Source organism: Staurois parvus, unplaced genomic scaffold, assembly GCF_062004578.1.
Source record: "Staurois parvus isolate SC_StPar_1 unplaced genomic scaffold, SC_StPar_1.0 ptg000048l, whole genome shotgun sequence".
In the NCBI taxonomy this organism is placed as follows: Eukaryota; Metazoa; Chordata; class Amphibia; order Anura; family Ranidae; genus Staurois; species Staurois parvus.
The window spans coordinates 8,255,273-8,270,731 of record NW_028317844.1 but is presented as its reverse complement, the minus strand read 5'-3'; the positions used below and the strand labels follow the sequence as shown (position 1 = coordinate 8,270,731).

At 41.2% G+C, this 15,459-nt stretch overlaps 1 protein-coding gene across 1 annotated transcript in view; it reads right to left on the bottom strand.

The window, feature by feature from the left end:
• Nucleotides 1-836, bottom strand: part of PREP (prolyl endopeptidase) — a 170,056-nt gene extending 169,220 nt beyond the window's left edge. Inside the window, exon 1 of the mRNA XM_089665074.1 lies at nucleotides 670-836. Coding sequence (XP_089521200.1) covers nucleotides 670-732 — 63 coding nt within the window. The 5' untranslated portion in view covers nucleotides 733-836. The remainder of the gene's footprint in view (nucleotides 1-669) is intronic.
• Nucleotides 837-15,459: the final 14,623 nt, after the last annotated feature.

Genomic DNA, 15,459 nt, shown 5'->3' with positions numbered 1-15,459 from the left:
TCATGCTCTATATTTGTCCTGGTGTCCGCTGCCATGACCAGGACTGAAAGTGAGTGGACGTCTGACAGAAGCCCAGGCGCCAAGACGTAATTTCAAGTCATCATGACGACCTGGCACCTGGGATTTATCAACCCATGCACTACATGTTGTAGTTAGTGGGAAGAGTCATGCTCTATATTTGTCCTGGTGTCCGCTGTCATCAGCAGGACTGAAAGTGAGTGAAAAGGCAACATTCTGAATTGTCACCAGAAAAGGAATATGGGGTAAATCTTCCAATGGGGACACCTGCCTACAGGGCAGGAAGTGAAGGAAGATCATCTGAATGTGACATAAAAAACTGAAGATGATTTTATTGCTTTCCTATTCTACTTAAAAAGTAGATGCAAGTTTTGTCTGTAGCAATGCTGTAAATGACATGAGTAGAAGGTGAGGGATGTAAGCCTCTGGCTGTGTCATAGTCTCTCTCTGTTACTGTGGCCTCCAGGACAAACACAATATAAATGCTGAGCAGGCTGTACACCCCATGCAGTCAGCAGGGGTGGCCCGGTGTGGAAGGTACAGGTGCACTCTATGTACACAGATATGACATCCTCCATGTTGATGAGACACATGACAAAGCGATTTGCTGTCACTGTGAAGGATGGCCAGGCAGCCTCAGCCTGCACTCACCACACTGTCATCACGAAAGGCCTCCGGATAGCGGAAGGTTGGCGGCTGCTGCATGATATCCATTGGCTGAGAAGACAAAGCGATCTGTCCCACACACACACTGAACTCGTTTTACAACCGGCACCTCCTATCGGCCTGAACAGCTGCCGGCGCTTCCTAGTGACGACCAACCCCAGCCAGCCTGTCAGAGTCTCCGCTACACCGGGTACGTCATCAAAAAGGGACAGGGGACGAGGATTGGCTGCCTGCTGGGCAGTGTATTGCTGAATGGAGTATGCCAGAGGCGTGTCTATAATGTAGTACCACGACAGTCTAGTATCATGGGACATTGCTAGTATATTATAATTGTATGCAGAGCCTGTCGTGTTACCACAGTGTCAAGCGGGATTCATGTGTTGTAATTGTATGGGCTGACTAGTGTGGCACCACAATAGTGTACCCGTGAGGAGTGCGGTCTGCATATTGGGATGATGGGATTATTGGCTGCAATACTCAACACTCTCCTTAGGTGTCAGTATATTTTACACACATACATGGGAATGACTTTGTTGTTCCTCAAAATCTGTTTTTGTTTTCTGCACTGCTTGATACTATGTTGCAGGTAGTAGTGGCTAATATTTAGCTCTTCACTGATATATGTGCAGCTGGAAAATGGCATCATAGTAAATTATACAGAAATAATGGAAACATTACTCAATATATTAATAGGAATAGATTTACTCATTTCATACAGTACATGTATGTGTAAAGCACTACATTTTGAACTGTTTTATTAGGAATCTTTAAAAAATTAAGATGAAAAAAATGAACAATTAAAAATTACAAATGCCAAGTAAACCATTAATGCATTTCTGATAACAATTTGGTTATTATTGATCTGCATGGGGATTATAGCTGGAATATAATGGTTACACATCTCATACAAATTAAATTATACCTTTTTATGGGTAGAATTACTTTTCTATATGGGGATTATGGGGGGCATATCATGGTAACTCTTAACCTTTCAGATAAACAAATGCATATATTCATTTTTCTACGTGGTGATTATGGGTGCATTTTTGTGGATACACATGCCAAGGATCATATTTCATCTATTTCTGAAAAGATTTTGGGCATAATTCTTTTTCTACATGGGGATTATGGGGGGATATCATTGTTAAACATGCCTAGGAACACATTTCACACCTTTCTGATAAGAATATGAGATTAGCTATTTTTCTACATGGGGATTATGGGTGGAATATTGTTTTTTACCATGCCTAGGAAAAAATTTGACCCCTTTCTGATAAAAATATTAGAATAGTTATTTTTCTATATGGGGATTATGGGTGGAATATCATGGTCGAACATGTCTAGGAACACATTTGAAATCTTTCTGATAACAACATGAGAAGAGCTATTTTTCTACATGGGGATTATGGGTTTATTATGGTGTATACACATGCCAAGGACCATATTTATTTATTTATTTTGTTTATCATGGTAACTCGACCTATTTCAGATAAGCAGATGCAAATAACTATTTTTCTATGTGGGAATTATGGGTGCGTTTTTGTGGATAAACATGCCAAGGATCATATTTCATCTATTTCTGAAAAGATTATGGGTCTAGTTATTTTTCTACATGGGGATTATGGGGGAATATCATGGTTAAACATGCCTAGGAACACATTTCACCCCTTTCTGATAAGAATTTGAGAATGGCTATTTTTCTACATGGGGATTATAGGTGGATTTTTGTGGATACACATGCCAAGGATCATATTTTCCTATTTCTGAAAAGATTATGGGTATAGTTATTTTTTTACATGGAGATTATGGGTAGAATATCATGGTTTAACATGTTTAGGAACACATTTGACCTCTTTCTGATAATAATATAGGAATAATTAGTTTTCTACATGGGGATTATGGGTGGATGATTGCACATACACAAACCAAGGACCATCATTAAATTGTTTCTCCAAAGAGTATGGGTATAGTTATTTTTCTATATGGGGATTATGGGTGGAATATCATGGTTGAACATGTTTAGGAACACATTTGAAATCTTTCTGATAAGAACATGAGAAGAGCTATTTTTCTACATGGGGATTATGGGTTTATTATGGTGTATACACATGCCAAGGACCATATTTATTTATTTATTTTGTTTATCATGGTAACTCAACCTATTTCAGATAAGCAAATGCATATAATTATTTTTCTACGTGGGGATTATGGGTGCGTTTTTGTGGATAAACATGCCAAGGATCATATTTCATCTATTTCTGAAAAGATCATGGGTCTAGTTATTTTTCTACATGGGGTTTATGGGGGAATATCATGGTTAAACATGCCTAGGAACACATTTCACCCCTTTCTGATAAGAATTTGAGAATAGCTATTTTTCTACATGGGGATTATGGGTGGATTATTGTGGATGCACATGCCAAGGATCATATTTTCCTATTTCTGAAAAGATTATAGGTATAGTTATTTTTTTACATGGAGATTATTGGTAGAATATCATGGTTAAACATGTTTAGGAACACATAAACATATATATATAAAGACCATATATAAGGTGCAGCGCTATAATAACATATAAAACACAAAAGTGCCAATATCAAATCACACTGCGGTGAAGTTAGATGAGATGAATAATAGTCTTAAAATAAATCAGAAGTGGGGATCCAAACGATCCTAATAGGTGCGTGGGATAAGATTCTGTGCAGCACACGGTGACTCTGAGGTAAGAATTACGCACTCACCAGAAGTGCGTCAAAAAAACGCATGTGGGTTTTATCCTGTAATATCAGAAAACGATCATCCGTTGCCAAGATAGAGATAGAATCCTACACCTTCCAGATCGTCCCTTGGGTATGTGCTTCAAATTTCATAAGCGCATCTCAGGCATATCACCATCCGGGGTCCCCTTTTAAGGCAGATTCTGCAAGTGGGGACTCTCATAGAAGAGAGCCCAATAAGGGACACCACATAGTGTAATACCGTATGAGCTAGGTTTATTGAAGATGCAGCATGAAAATGAATACAAAGCAGTAAAATAGAATAGAACACTGACCAGATACTGTAAAGGATGACCACCAGCGGTGGTCAGACGTCCAGATAATGCAGCCCCCCTGACGCGTTTCGTGCAGTGCACGTTATCAAAGGGTCCTGGGCTTGCATAGGGGGACGCCAAACCAGCAGTATATATGCCCAAATTTAATTATTTAATTAATTATGTTTAGGAACACATTTGACCTCTTTCTGATAATAATATAGGAATAATTAGTTTTTTTCATGGGGATTATGGGTGGATGATTGCACATACACAAACCAAGGACTATCATTTAATTGTTTCTCCAAAGAGTATGGGTATAGTTATTTTTCTATATGGGGATTATGGGTGGAATATCATGGTCGAACATGACTAGGAACACATTTGAAATCTTTCTGATAAGAACATGAGAAGAGCTATTTTTCTACATGGGGATTATGGGTTTATTATGGTGTATACACATGCCAAGGACCATATTTATTTATTTATTTTGTTTATCATGGTAACTCAACCTATTTCAGATAAGCAAATGCAAATAGTTATTTTTCTTCATGGGGATTATGGGTGGATGATTGCACATACACAAAGCAAGAACCATCATTTAATTGTTTCTACAAAGAGTATGGGTATAGTCATTTTTCTACATGGGGATTATGGGTGGAATATCATGTTTAAACATGCCTAGGAGCATGTTTCACTTTTTTTTTTATAAGAAAATGAGAATAGCTATTTTTCTACATGGGGATTATGGGTGGATTATTGTGGATACACATGCCAAGGATCATATTTACCTATTTCTGAAAAGATTATGGGTATATTTATTTTTTACATGGAGATTATGGGTAGAATATCATGGTTAAATATGTTTAGGAACACATTTGACCTCTTTCTAATTATAATAATATAGAAATAATTATTTTTCTACTTGAGGGTTATGGGTGGATGATTGCACATACACAAACCAAGGACTATCATTTAATTGTTTCTCCAAAGAGTATGGTTATAGTTATTTTTCTATATGGGGATTACGGGTGGAATATCATGGTTAAAAATGCCTAACACATTTAACCCCTTTCTAATAAGAATATGAGAACAGCTATTTGTCTACATGAGGATTATGGATGGAATATTGTTTGTTAACATGCGTAGGAACACATTTGACCCCTTTCTGATAAAAATATGAGAATAGTTATTTTTCTACATGGGAATTATGGGTGTATTATTATGGATACACATGGCAAGAACCTTATTTGACTTATTTCTGAAAGATTATTGGCATAATTATTTTTCTACATGGGGATTATGGGTGGAATATCATGGTTAAACATGCCTAGGAATACATTTGACTTTTTTCTCTTAAAAATATGAAAATAGTTATTTTTCTGCATGGGGATTATGGGTGGATTGTTGTGAATACACATGCCAAGGACCATATTTGTCCAGTTTTTCATAACAATATGGGTATAGACTTTTTCTACATGGTGATTATGGGTGGAATATCATGCTTAAACATATCTAGCAACACATTTGACTGGTTTCTGATAAGAATATGAGAGTATTTATTTTTCTACATGGGGATTATGGGTAGCTTTTTGTGAATGAAATCTGACAGGGAGTAGAGCTCCATTGAAAACAATGCAGCCTTTTTCCCCGTCAGTGTTTGTCGGCAATCGCCGGGCTCCGGTGGGTAATCACCAGCCGGGAGCCGGTGATTGACACCCGCGGCCTCTATCGGTGCCGTGGGTAGGGCGGTCGCATGCCTCACATGCGCCCCTTACCGCGAGATGCAGGATCATGTTTATATATGTGATCCTGCACACAGGGGCCGCCTTGTAGCAGTATATGTACTTCGGGCGGTCCCTTAGTGATTAATGAACTTTGATCTGCAGTCGTTTGTGTTTTTATATCTGTCAGTAGTTCATCTTTAAAGTGACACTAAACAGTATCCTTATTCTCCAGAAATAATCCATATACATCCACTGCTTAGAGAGTAAATTCAGCTTAATCCTAACTAGCCTTAAAGAGTATGTAAACCCAACATTTCATATTCCTGATATGTGCCTGCTTTACAGAGCACTTGTATGAAAAATTATCCTGTTCTTGTACTGCTTCCTTTGTGTGAAATCCCTGGTGTTCCAGCCAGTCCCTCTGCTTTCCTAGTAAAAACTGACCACGCCAAGCTGGAGAACAGTGTAGTCAGTTCTCTAGCTGTGCTCTCCTCCAGTGATCAGACTTGTCCTGACACCCCCCCCATCCCTGCATAGCCATTCACTGGGAAGACAAGTGTTCTGCTGTTTCTCCTCCCCTAGCTCTTATGCAGCTGAGATCAGAAGGAATGTGATCACTTATAAAAAAAGGTATTTATAATATTTTTTTAGATCTATAAAACGTATTCTGACAAATGTGTGTAAGAAAGATGTATATACTTACTTATTTTCAACCCGCACTAGTCTTGTCACATGATCCAGCTCCCATGTGTCAGCCAGCAGCAGCTGCAGGGTTTGGGAGGGAGCGCCAACCTTGACGTCCTTGACAGCGTCAATATACATGATACCAAAGCCCAACTCAGACACCGCCTACTTGTCTAACGCAGTGTTTCTCTGCCTTTTTTCAGTCACGGCACCCTTTAAGATTCTGCACAAACTCGAGGCACCCCATTGTAAAATATAAAAAAAGCTAAACAAATAGTTTTATATAACACAGCAACATCCACACACATAGAACACTCCACATTAGAAATGATTTATTATTCCAAAGCAAATCCACCTTTGCATACTTGTATTTCAACATTTCCCTTCTCCCTCAGTTTCTCTCCCGCATTCAACTAACGTGACTCCAGTGCTGATCAGAAGGGGCAAACAAAAATGCTGTGCAGGCAACCGATTTCACCCTTATCATCTGATGATGTCTTGTCTCCAAATATCACCCAAACCGTACTCTCCGCTCCTCACAAGACCTCCTACTCCCTAGCTCTCTTGTCTTCTCCTCCTATGCTCATCTCCAGGACTTCTGCAGGGCTTCCCCCATCCTCTGGAACTCCCTACCCCAATCCATCAGACTATCGCCCACTCTGCTCACTTTTAGGTGCATTCTGAAAACCTATTTCTTCAGGGAAGTCTACCCTGCCCTCATTTAAAACTGAAATCCTCTACTCTTCCAACCACTCCATCCCCCACAGTTATTACCTCTTGTCCCACTATCCCCTCCCTCCTAGATTGTAAGCTCCAAGGAGCAGGGACCTCGAACCACTCGTGTATTGAATTGTATTGTTACTGTTCTGTCTCGTGTACTGTCTCCCACCATAATGCAAAGCGCTGAGCAAACTGTCGGTGCTATATAAATCCTGTATAATAATAATAATAATAATAATGTAATTGGTTGTCAGGACACTGGCAGCTGGAGGGCTGTAATGGTGCATAATGAAAACCTGTGGCTTTGTGTAACTAACAGGCAGGCTTGATGCACCTGCTGGCTTATATAGAATTTTTTGGGCAACTTTTAGGCATTTTGCCAAGACACCCTTGAAGAAACCTCAAGGCACCCTGGTTGAAAAAGGCTGGTCGAACTTTAGACTGATATCTCTGATAAAGAAGATATCTCTGATAAATCTATCTCTGATAAATCTGTATATGTCAAGCTAGTGATAATGCCTGAAGAATTACACTACCGGCCAAGATAGCATAACATAGAGCAAAGGTAGGCAACTTTTGAGAGTTAGAGATCTACCTGGACAACATGGAAGAGAACAGAGATAACCACTGTGTGGCGCCCTTTTTTTTTAACCGTTTCCCGACTGCCCTATAGCAGAACTACTGTTACATCCTTGCGCTGTCATCCTTGCACAAAGTTCACAAAGTTGGCTATCTGCAGGAGCAGTTTTGGGAGAAAAGGCTGCTGCAACTGCTAAGCTGTAATGGATTTTTATTATGTTATTATAAACTTTGTGAAACTGACAACCAGAGGTATTTGTGGTGCAGGTTTTTGGCAGACCTTTATTTTCTAAACTCTGAGGACCTCTGGTGGACATTTTCTGGTACTGATTTTCTTCAGACTGCCTGTATTCAGAGGAAATAAATGGTGTTAAACTCAAAAGCAAGAATTTATTTCATTGCAGTTTACCAATTCTTAGATGTGATGACTGCATTACTTTTCTTTTTTTTGTTTTTTTTCCCTCTATTTTCACCTGGTGATCCAGCCAGTAACTCTGCTATTTTTTTTAACATACTTTAAACACAGTGTTCCTCAACCTTTTTTCAGTTATGGAGCCATTTAAAAGTATTTTCAATCTGAAGGTACCCCAGTACTCAAGAACTTGTTCACAGTTTGGGTGACAGTAAAACCATGTGGCTGAGTCACATTTGTAAACTTCCCCCAACTGCTTCTCCTTTAGCTGCACGGACAGTGGTGGGGTTGTACATATGATGTAGCTGCGATGTATGCTTTACCGCCATGGCAGGTTTGTACCTCCTGTCCCCTGTTCAGGTGAATGGGGCCATGCTGCAACTGTTTTGCAAATGCATGCATTGTACACAGTTACAACATGGTGGTACTGCATTTAGGAGGTTAAAACAGGCTGTGAGGGGGCATCACATTCCCTCCTCACCGCCTGTCAGATGCCTTGCCACCAGTGTGAATGAGCCATAAAAAAGCTGTTCCACTAGCTTAGAAAAGCAGTTCTGATCATACAGGATTAAGGGTTAGGATTAAAGGCCAATTCACATTTATGTGCACTAAAATGTATGGAAAATGGATGTACATTTCCATCCATTTTAGGCACATGCTGACATCCGTTGACATGCATTTTAGCGTGTGTTAAAGCATACTGCATTTTCACAGGATATTTTTGCAATGCGTGGACATCCACCTGCATCCGTTTACATCCACTGCGTTGCTCTAAAATGCATACATGTTGCATTTTAGTGTAACACGTGTGAGTAGGACACATTAGAAATGATTGTTTTTCAGATGTCCTTCCGCTGATCTGCATATTACAGCTGCGCTAAACCGCAGGTCAACGCAATGCACTGGTGTGAATTGGCCCTAAAAGTAACATGCAGACATACATATACACATATATACAAACACACCCGATCTCTTGACATCCGCCCCCCCCCCCCATTGCCACCGCCGCTAACACCACATTAAAAGCAGTAACCTGCAAAAGAAGCAGCCGACCATGCCCGCACCCTCTAGCAGTGCGCAGCCTCCTCACAAGGTCCCTGTCCCTGCCACTTCTTACGGGAAGGGGGGGGGCAGCTCCCCACCCCCCTGAAAATTGCTGCCCCAGGCAAATGCCTTGTTTGCCTCGCAGTAAGTATGCCGCTGCCTCCCAGTACAAACCCTCCCCCCCAACCACAAACCCTCTTTATCTCCTAGTACAAATCCATACTTCCCAACCATCCCAGATTTGGCATGATCTTTCCAAGATTCAAACAAAATCCCAGTATCCCATGAATCCGGTCTTAGTCCCGGAGCTCAGTGGCTAAACAAGTTCTGGCATATGCCTCCACTTATTTGCCTGGCAGGGGCAAGCTAGTACGGGTATCTGGGGCACTTGTCCCACATCTCTTGTGGGTTACCTGGGGTCCCACATGCCACAATTCCCCTCTCTCTGTCAGTCACCATCTCTTTGATTTGGGAGGGGGGTAAAAGGATATATGCTGGGGGGGGTGCTTTGGGAGAGGAGAGGACTAATGCTATAAAGTGGAGTGGGGATTGGATTTCAGTGCACAAGCAGTAGTCTTATCCCCTCCCAATGCACTCCCCAGCACATGTCTTCTTACCCCACTTTCTCCCCCAAATCACTACTGGTAGATGCTGGTTGCCATAGAGGGGCCGATTATGACATCTGGACCCCAGGCACCACACGAGATGCAGGGCAGGTGTTGTGGGTGTCCGCACTAGTGCGCCCTTGACAAGCAAATTAGTGAAGCATGGTCCAGCACTGGGCTTGGGACTCAACCTGGATTTACAGTACGCCAGGATTTAAATCAGTTCTCAGAGCTGTCCTGGCGAATCTGGGGTGGTAGGGAGGTATGCCATTCTGCCAACATACAGTTCACAGCTCCGCCGGTCTAAGCCCTGTATAGCAGCCTTTCTCAACCAGGATGCCACAGTACCCCCATCAAACTTAGAAAGCACCCCTGGGTGCTGCAGCACCTTGGTTGAGAAAGACTGCTTTAAAGAGTATTTAATATTTATGACATGTGCCTGCCGTATCATGTACTTGTATGAAAAATGATCCTGTTCGTTTTGTAATGCTTAATTTGTGTGAAATCCCTAGTGTTCCTGTCAGTCCCTCTGCTTTCCGATTAAAAACTGACCACACTAAGCACAGGAGGACAGCGTAGTCAGTTCTCTAGCTGTACTGGGATCTCGGTATGATTTCCTCCAATGATCAGACTTCTACTCACATGCCATCCACCCCCCCCCCCTTCTTGCGCACACAGTAATAGACTAGGAAGTTGTGTGTCTGCTGTTTCTCCTCCATCAGCTCTTTGTTTTCAGCTGCAGGGAGGGTATGTGGTCACTTATAAAACAGAGAACAAAAGGTATATATAATGTTTTTTATATCTATATGCAAATGTTTTGCCTTTCATTTATATTTTAAACTGAATAGGTTGTTTTACAGTGTTAGGTTTTACATATACTTTAACAGGCCACGCTGTCCAGACAAAGTAGTAATTAGAGTGTTTTGACAAACCACTTACCACTGACAGGGGTGCTTACAATGGTTAGCTTTTATTTGACTGGAAGTGATGTCAGGCTCAACCTGGAAGTGTTGTATTTCATAGTGTTTTACAAGGGCTCTGCTAATTTTACCTGTTTGTGAGTATATTTAATAAAGTGCTTTATGTTTTGCTGTAAACACTACACTATTGGAGTTTTCTTTTTTGTGCATTGAACTGGAGGGAGCAAATTTAAGTAATTGGATCATGTGGAACAATCTTAGGAGGGCTCTTTAACATCAAGAGGGGCACGCCAAAAGGACTCTGATTAGGCCACTATTATAAGGATAATTTTGGTAAGCCTTTGTTCACTTTGAGCACGGGTGATCTGGACCTTAAAGGGACACCACACTGAAATTGCACAGCAAGCTTCCATATTGGTGACTGGTAAACTTAAAGCACGGGGTATGTGGAGTATTATTGTGTAAGTGTATATTATGCATGCATTTGGAAGCTGGGTTTAAGAAATATACTGGAGGTGCTGTTGCACGTGAAGGAACTGGAGCTGACTGGGGGGAGGGGGGGCGTGTGTTAAAACGTTAGCCTGTCCTGCATAGAGAAGTGGAATATATATTTCTAGTAAGTATTTCATCTACCTATTTACATAATTGAGGATTTTATGAATGAACGTTGTATGAAATGTGTTATTGACCTATGCACGTCTAGTGGGTCAATTATTTCTGTTGAACATTCTATCTGCTTGGTTATATAGTGGTTGAAACTTATGAATGACCTATGCTTGTGAGTATATTGTATGCTCATTTCAATGTATTTGAAAATTGAGTTACTACGCTATGAGGTCCTTTTTCTTCCTTTGATACATTCCATTGTGACTGAGTTGAAGAGATAAAGGCGTACTTTGAAGAAAGGATTCCCTTAGAGTTTGGAGCGAGCCGTGACTATATGGAAAAACAGTGTATGACTCAATTTTTAAAAGGGGTTATTAAACTCTGGCAAGCTTCCTTTCCACTTGAGGGATAAGGGTAGTAAAAGGGTTTCTATAGTTGAAGATTTTTGGCATAAGAGAATGACTTATATTGTGGTTATATAGGAGACATTCTCTTTTGGATTCAAATCAACATTTTATGGGACATATTATTGTATTTCACTTATTTAGACACTGTTTATTTAACGATAAGCCAGGTTAAAGGTAAACTTTATTCAAAATAGTTTAAATAACCTACCCACCTAGAGCTTTTATTCTTCCTTCCACTTACAGCTGCATTGAACCAGACCAACTCTTTACTTGAATTCACCTCGTTGCTCGTGTAGTGCTACCTTCTTGAGGGCTTCTGAATTTATTTTGGGTCCCGCTAAAATGCATTTTCCACACTTGCACACTTGGAGTCAGTAATACAGTCCTTGAGCTGTTTCTTTTTTTTCCAACTTCTGTTTATTGAAGTTTTGAAAAAGGTAAGTATAAAACATGGCTTTGGGGCATACCCCAGCCCAAAAAAACACTTCCAAACAGAACTAAAATGATAAACTAACATTACAATCACTTCTGATTAGACCCACACCTGGTCCGCCATTCCGTAAGCATCATGAAAGGCCGGATGACCATGCTTCTTACTACATTCAAAAACTTAGGGACACAAATGTGTAGCGAGATGAAATGATCCCTGTGACCTATGTAAGAGACAATTAGTACCACTCGTACTAAAGAGATATGTTCGTAAACTCAAAACAAAACCAACCCCTGGTAGGGATCCAGCCCGATTGTCCAGGGCATCTGTGGTAGAGGAAGAGGTCAACAAAATATTCCATACTTTATCAAACTTTTGGGGGCAACCCCTAGAGAGGTAGGTTGCTTTGTAGAGGGGGACAACTGAGTCGACACATTTTTTCCTAAAAGGCAAGGTAGGGGCTCAGTGCAATTTCCATTTCAGCACAATAGCCTTTATAGCATAAAATAACAAAAGACCCAGTAGAGTGTGGGCCGCCCTGGTAACCACCAGTGGTTCCACCAGTCCCAATAAGCATACCCTCATTGTCAAAAGAATATGTAGTTATTACGGCAGAGTATGTCCAGACAATAGGTTCTAATCTGTGGGCAGTCCCAAATAATATGAGTAAATCCAGCAGGGTCCCACGGACACCTCCAACATCTAGAAGGGATAGTAGAGTATATGTGGTGTAACCTTTGTGGAGTAAAGTAGATCTTATGAAGAATCTTAAATGGGGTCAATCGATCCTTGGTTGCTATCAATTGTTGAAAGGGGTATTCCCAAATATCCTCCCAATCCTGTCCATCTAAGTCAGGCTCCTCTGCTCACCACAGGGTTTGTAGTGCATCTAACGCCACATGTATAGATGGCAATAATGCTTTATAGATCTTTGAAAATGGTTTACATCTTGAGCTGTGTTTTTTGTTGTTTTTATTAAGGGGTTAACAACTTGGATGGGGTCTAGGGGTATATGGGATGCCAAAGGAACTCTAAACTTAAAGACAAACTTCTTAGCAACCTGTACAAAATGCAGATCTCTTTAAGAAGCACTAAAGTTCCCTTGGTGCACGTCCTCAGACCCCAGATGAATCTTTCCTCTTCACCCAGCTACACTAAGGGTATCGCTGGGCAAGGGATTCCAAGATCTAGCAATTAAGCAGTCCCAGATGAGAACTAGTTGGATCTTGCACCTGACCTGCCTTTCCCTTTATCTGGCCCAGGTGGTGTAGAAGTACTCACACTATCCTGTCAGTGCAATGGGTTGGTAGGGGCTTTCAGGCCTTTTGCTGGGCTGGCTCCTTCCCTGATACACAGGATGTCCTCCCTAAGAGACTTTGGGCAGTCAAGATCCTTCTTTCCAGCATCCTGCCTATATTTAGGCTCCCCTCCCTGAGGCCTCTTCCTAGGCTCCACCCTCCAGCCTTCTCTTAATCCATCTTCCACATGACTCCCCTGCTGCTCAGGCTCTGCCACATTTAAGGGTTGTCCTTGGTCACCATGCCCAGCCTTCTGCCTGGGTGGATTGGCCAAGTTCCCTCAAACATGCAGATCTTGGCTTCCTCCCCTCCTCCGCCCCTCTTCCAGAAAGTTCCTACAGTTTCTGGAAGGGTGAGAGGGCTCCAGAACCCCTGACGTGTAGAGCATCCCAGCCTGTTCTGAGGTGAACTCAATACCTCATGCCAGGCTGACTCATTCCAGGCTTCTAACATGCCTCTGACACACAAACATCCTATCTAGCTAAACTAGAGGGCACTTCACTTGCAGTCCTATGCTTTGGGAATACTAACTGCAGCGTCACATGAAGCTGCAAACCAGACATTTCTGACCATCTCCACTACAGGCTTACCAATAATATACAAATATGGGGCAATACTGTGACTAGATGGCAGTACTAGGGTCGTTGGTTCAAATCCCAACCACGGCACCACCTGCCTGGAGTTTTCATGTTCTCCCTGTGCTTGTGTGGGTTTCCTCCAGGTACTCTGGGTTCTTCCCACACTTACCCTACCAATGTTGGTAGGTTGTTTGGATCCTCTCTAAATTGGCCCTAGTATGTGTATGTATGAATGTAAGTTAGGGACCTCAGATTGTATGCCCCTTGAGGGTTAGGGACTGATGTGAATGTACAATATATATGTAAAGTGCTGCGTAAACTGATGGCACTATATAAGTACCTAAAATAAATAATAAATAAATAAATCTTCCACATCCGCATCTGAATTCCTTTATAGTAGTAGCATGTGGTACAAATATATCTCTCTTCTGTCCCACTTTATGTAATCTTTATGTCTTTTGTCTATTGAACTGGATGATGTTATCATTTTTGTAGTTTTCTGACATCTAGTAGCAGTTTCTGGCCACAACAACTTGTTTACTATGTGGTTTTTGTATCTTCCTCTGCCCATACTTTTTTCTTAGTGCTAGTTAGTTTAGTCCGAGTTAGACCCTTCCCATTTCTTCCATATTCCCTCAGTTAGTATTAGCTTTTCAAAGAAACAGGACTCAGGAATGTCATTGCCTTCTTACACTTCAAAAGACTGGAAAAACATCCTATGTACTGCAATTAGCTGAGGTAAAATTGAGTGAGATTCAACTCCTGTGTCTTATTGAACAGTTGAGGTGGTTCTTCACCATAGAAACAAAAAAATTTAAAGTCAGTTGCTACAAATACCCTAACTTCTGACTTTTGATAATAGGGCACTAGCTTGTCCAGGGATCCAGTGAAGTCCACCCCTGAGCTAGCTCTTTGCTGGCTTCCCACTGCATGTGTCCCTTAAGCCTTCAGAGGAAGGGGGAGGCTGAAACTTCTCTTGGATTGCCGCATCAAAACCAGGTACCCACTCCTCCCCCCAAAAAAAAAAATAAAGTACCAAAAATTAAAGTGGGGGAGGCAGACAAGTGGAACTTCCTCTTTTGGGTGAAGTTCCGCTTTAAGCTGCCTATGGATGGTGCCAAGTCATCAGAGACCATGGTGTCCAAACAGACTGGTTCTAAAGAGGTATGTCAAATAGCATTTGAAACAGAACAACATCAGACACAGTGCTTCATTGCTGGTATCAGACTGCTTCCTGGTCCCAATGGCAACAGCAGGGAAAATAACCTCCTCTTATTACAGTTAGTTTCCACATCTGTGGTTGAAAATAGAGATGAGCGAATCGAACCTGGCGAAGTGGAATTCGTTTCGAATATCAGGAAAAATTCGATTCGCATCGAATCCGAATTTTAGCAAACTTCGGGTGCACGAATCGAATTTTTCCCGATCAGCCGGCAAAAGTGTCACTGCAGAGAGCTCCGCTATTTCTGACAGTTCTGACAGTTCATTTACAGCGGTTGAAACATTGTATCTATTTGTTTCCATTTAGGATACAGATGTTTTTATTCGGAAATAAATAGATACAATGTTTCAACCGCTGTAAATGTGAAGGAACTGTCAGAGAACTGTCAGAAATAGCGGAGCTCTCTGCAGATACACTTTTTGCTGTACTTTAATTCTTCTTCTTCTTTTCATTCTTCTTCTTCTTTTCATTCTTCTTCTTCTTTTCATTCTTCTTCTTCTTCTTTTCATTCT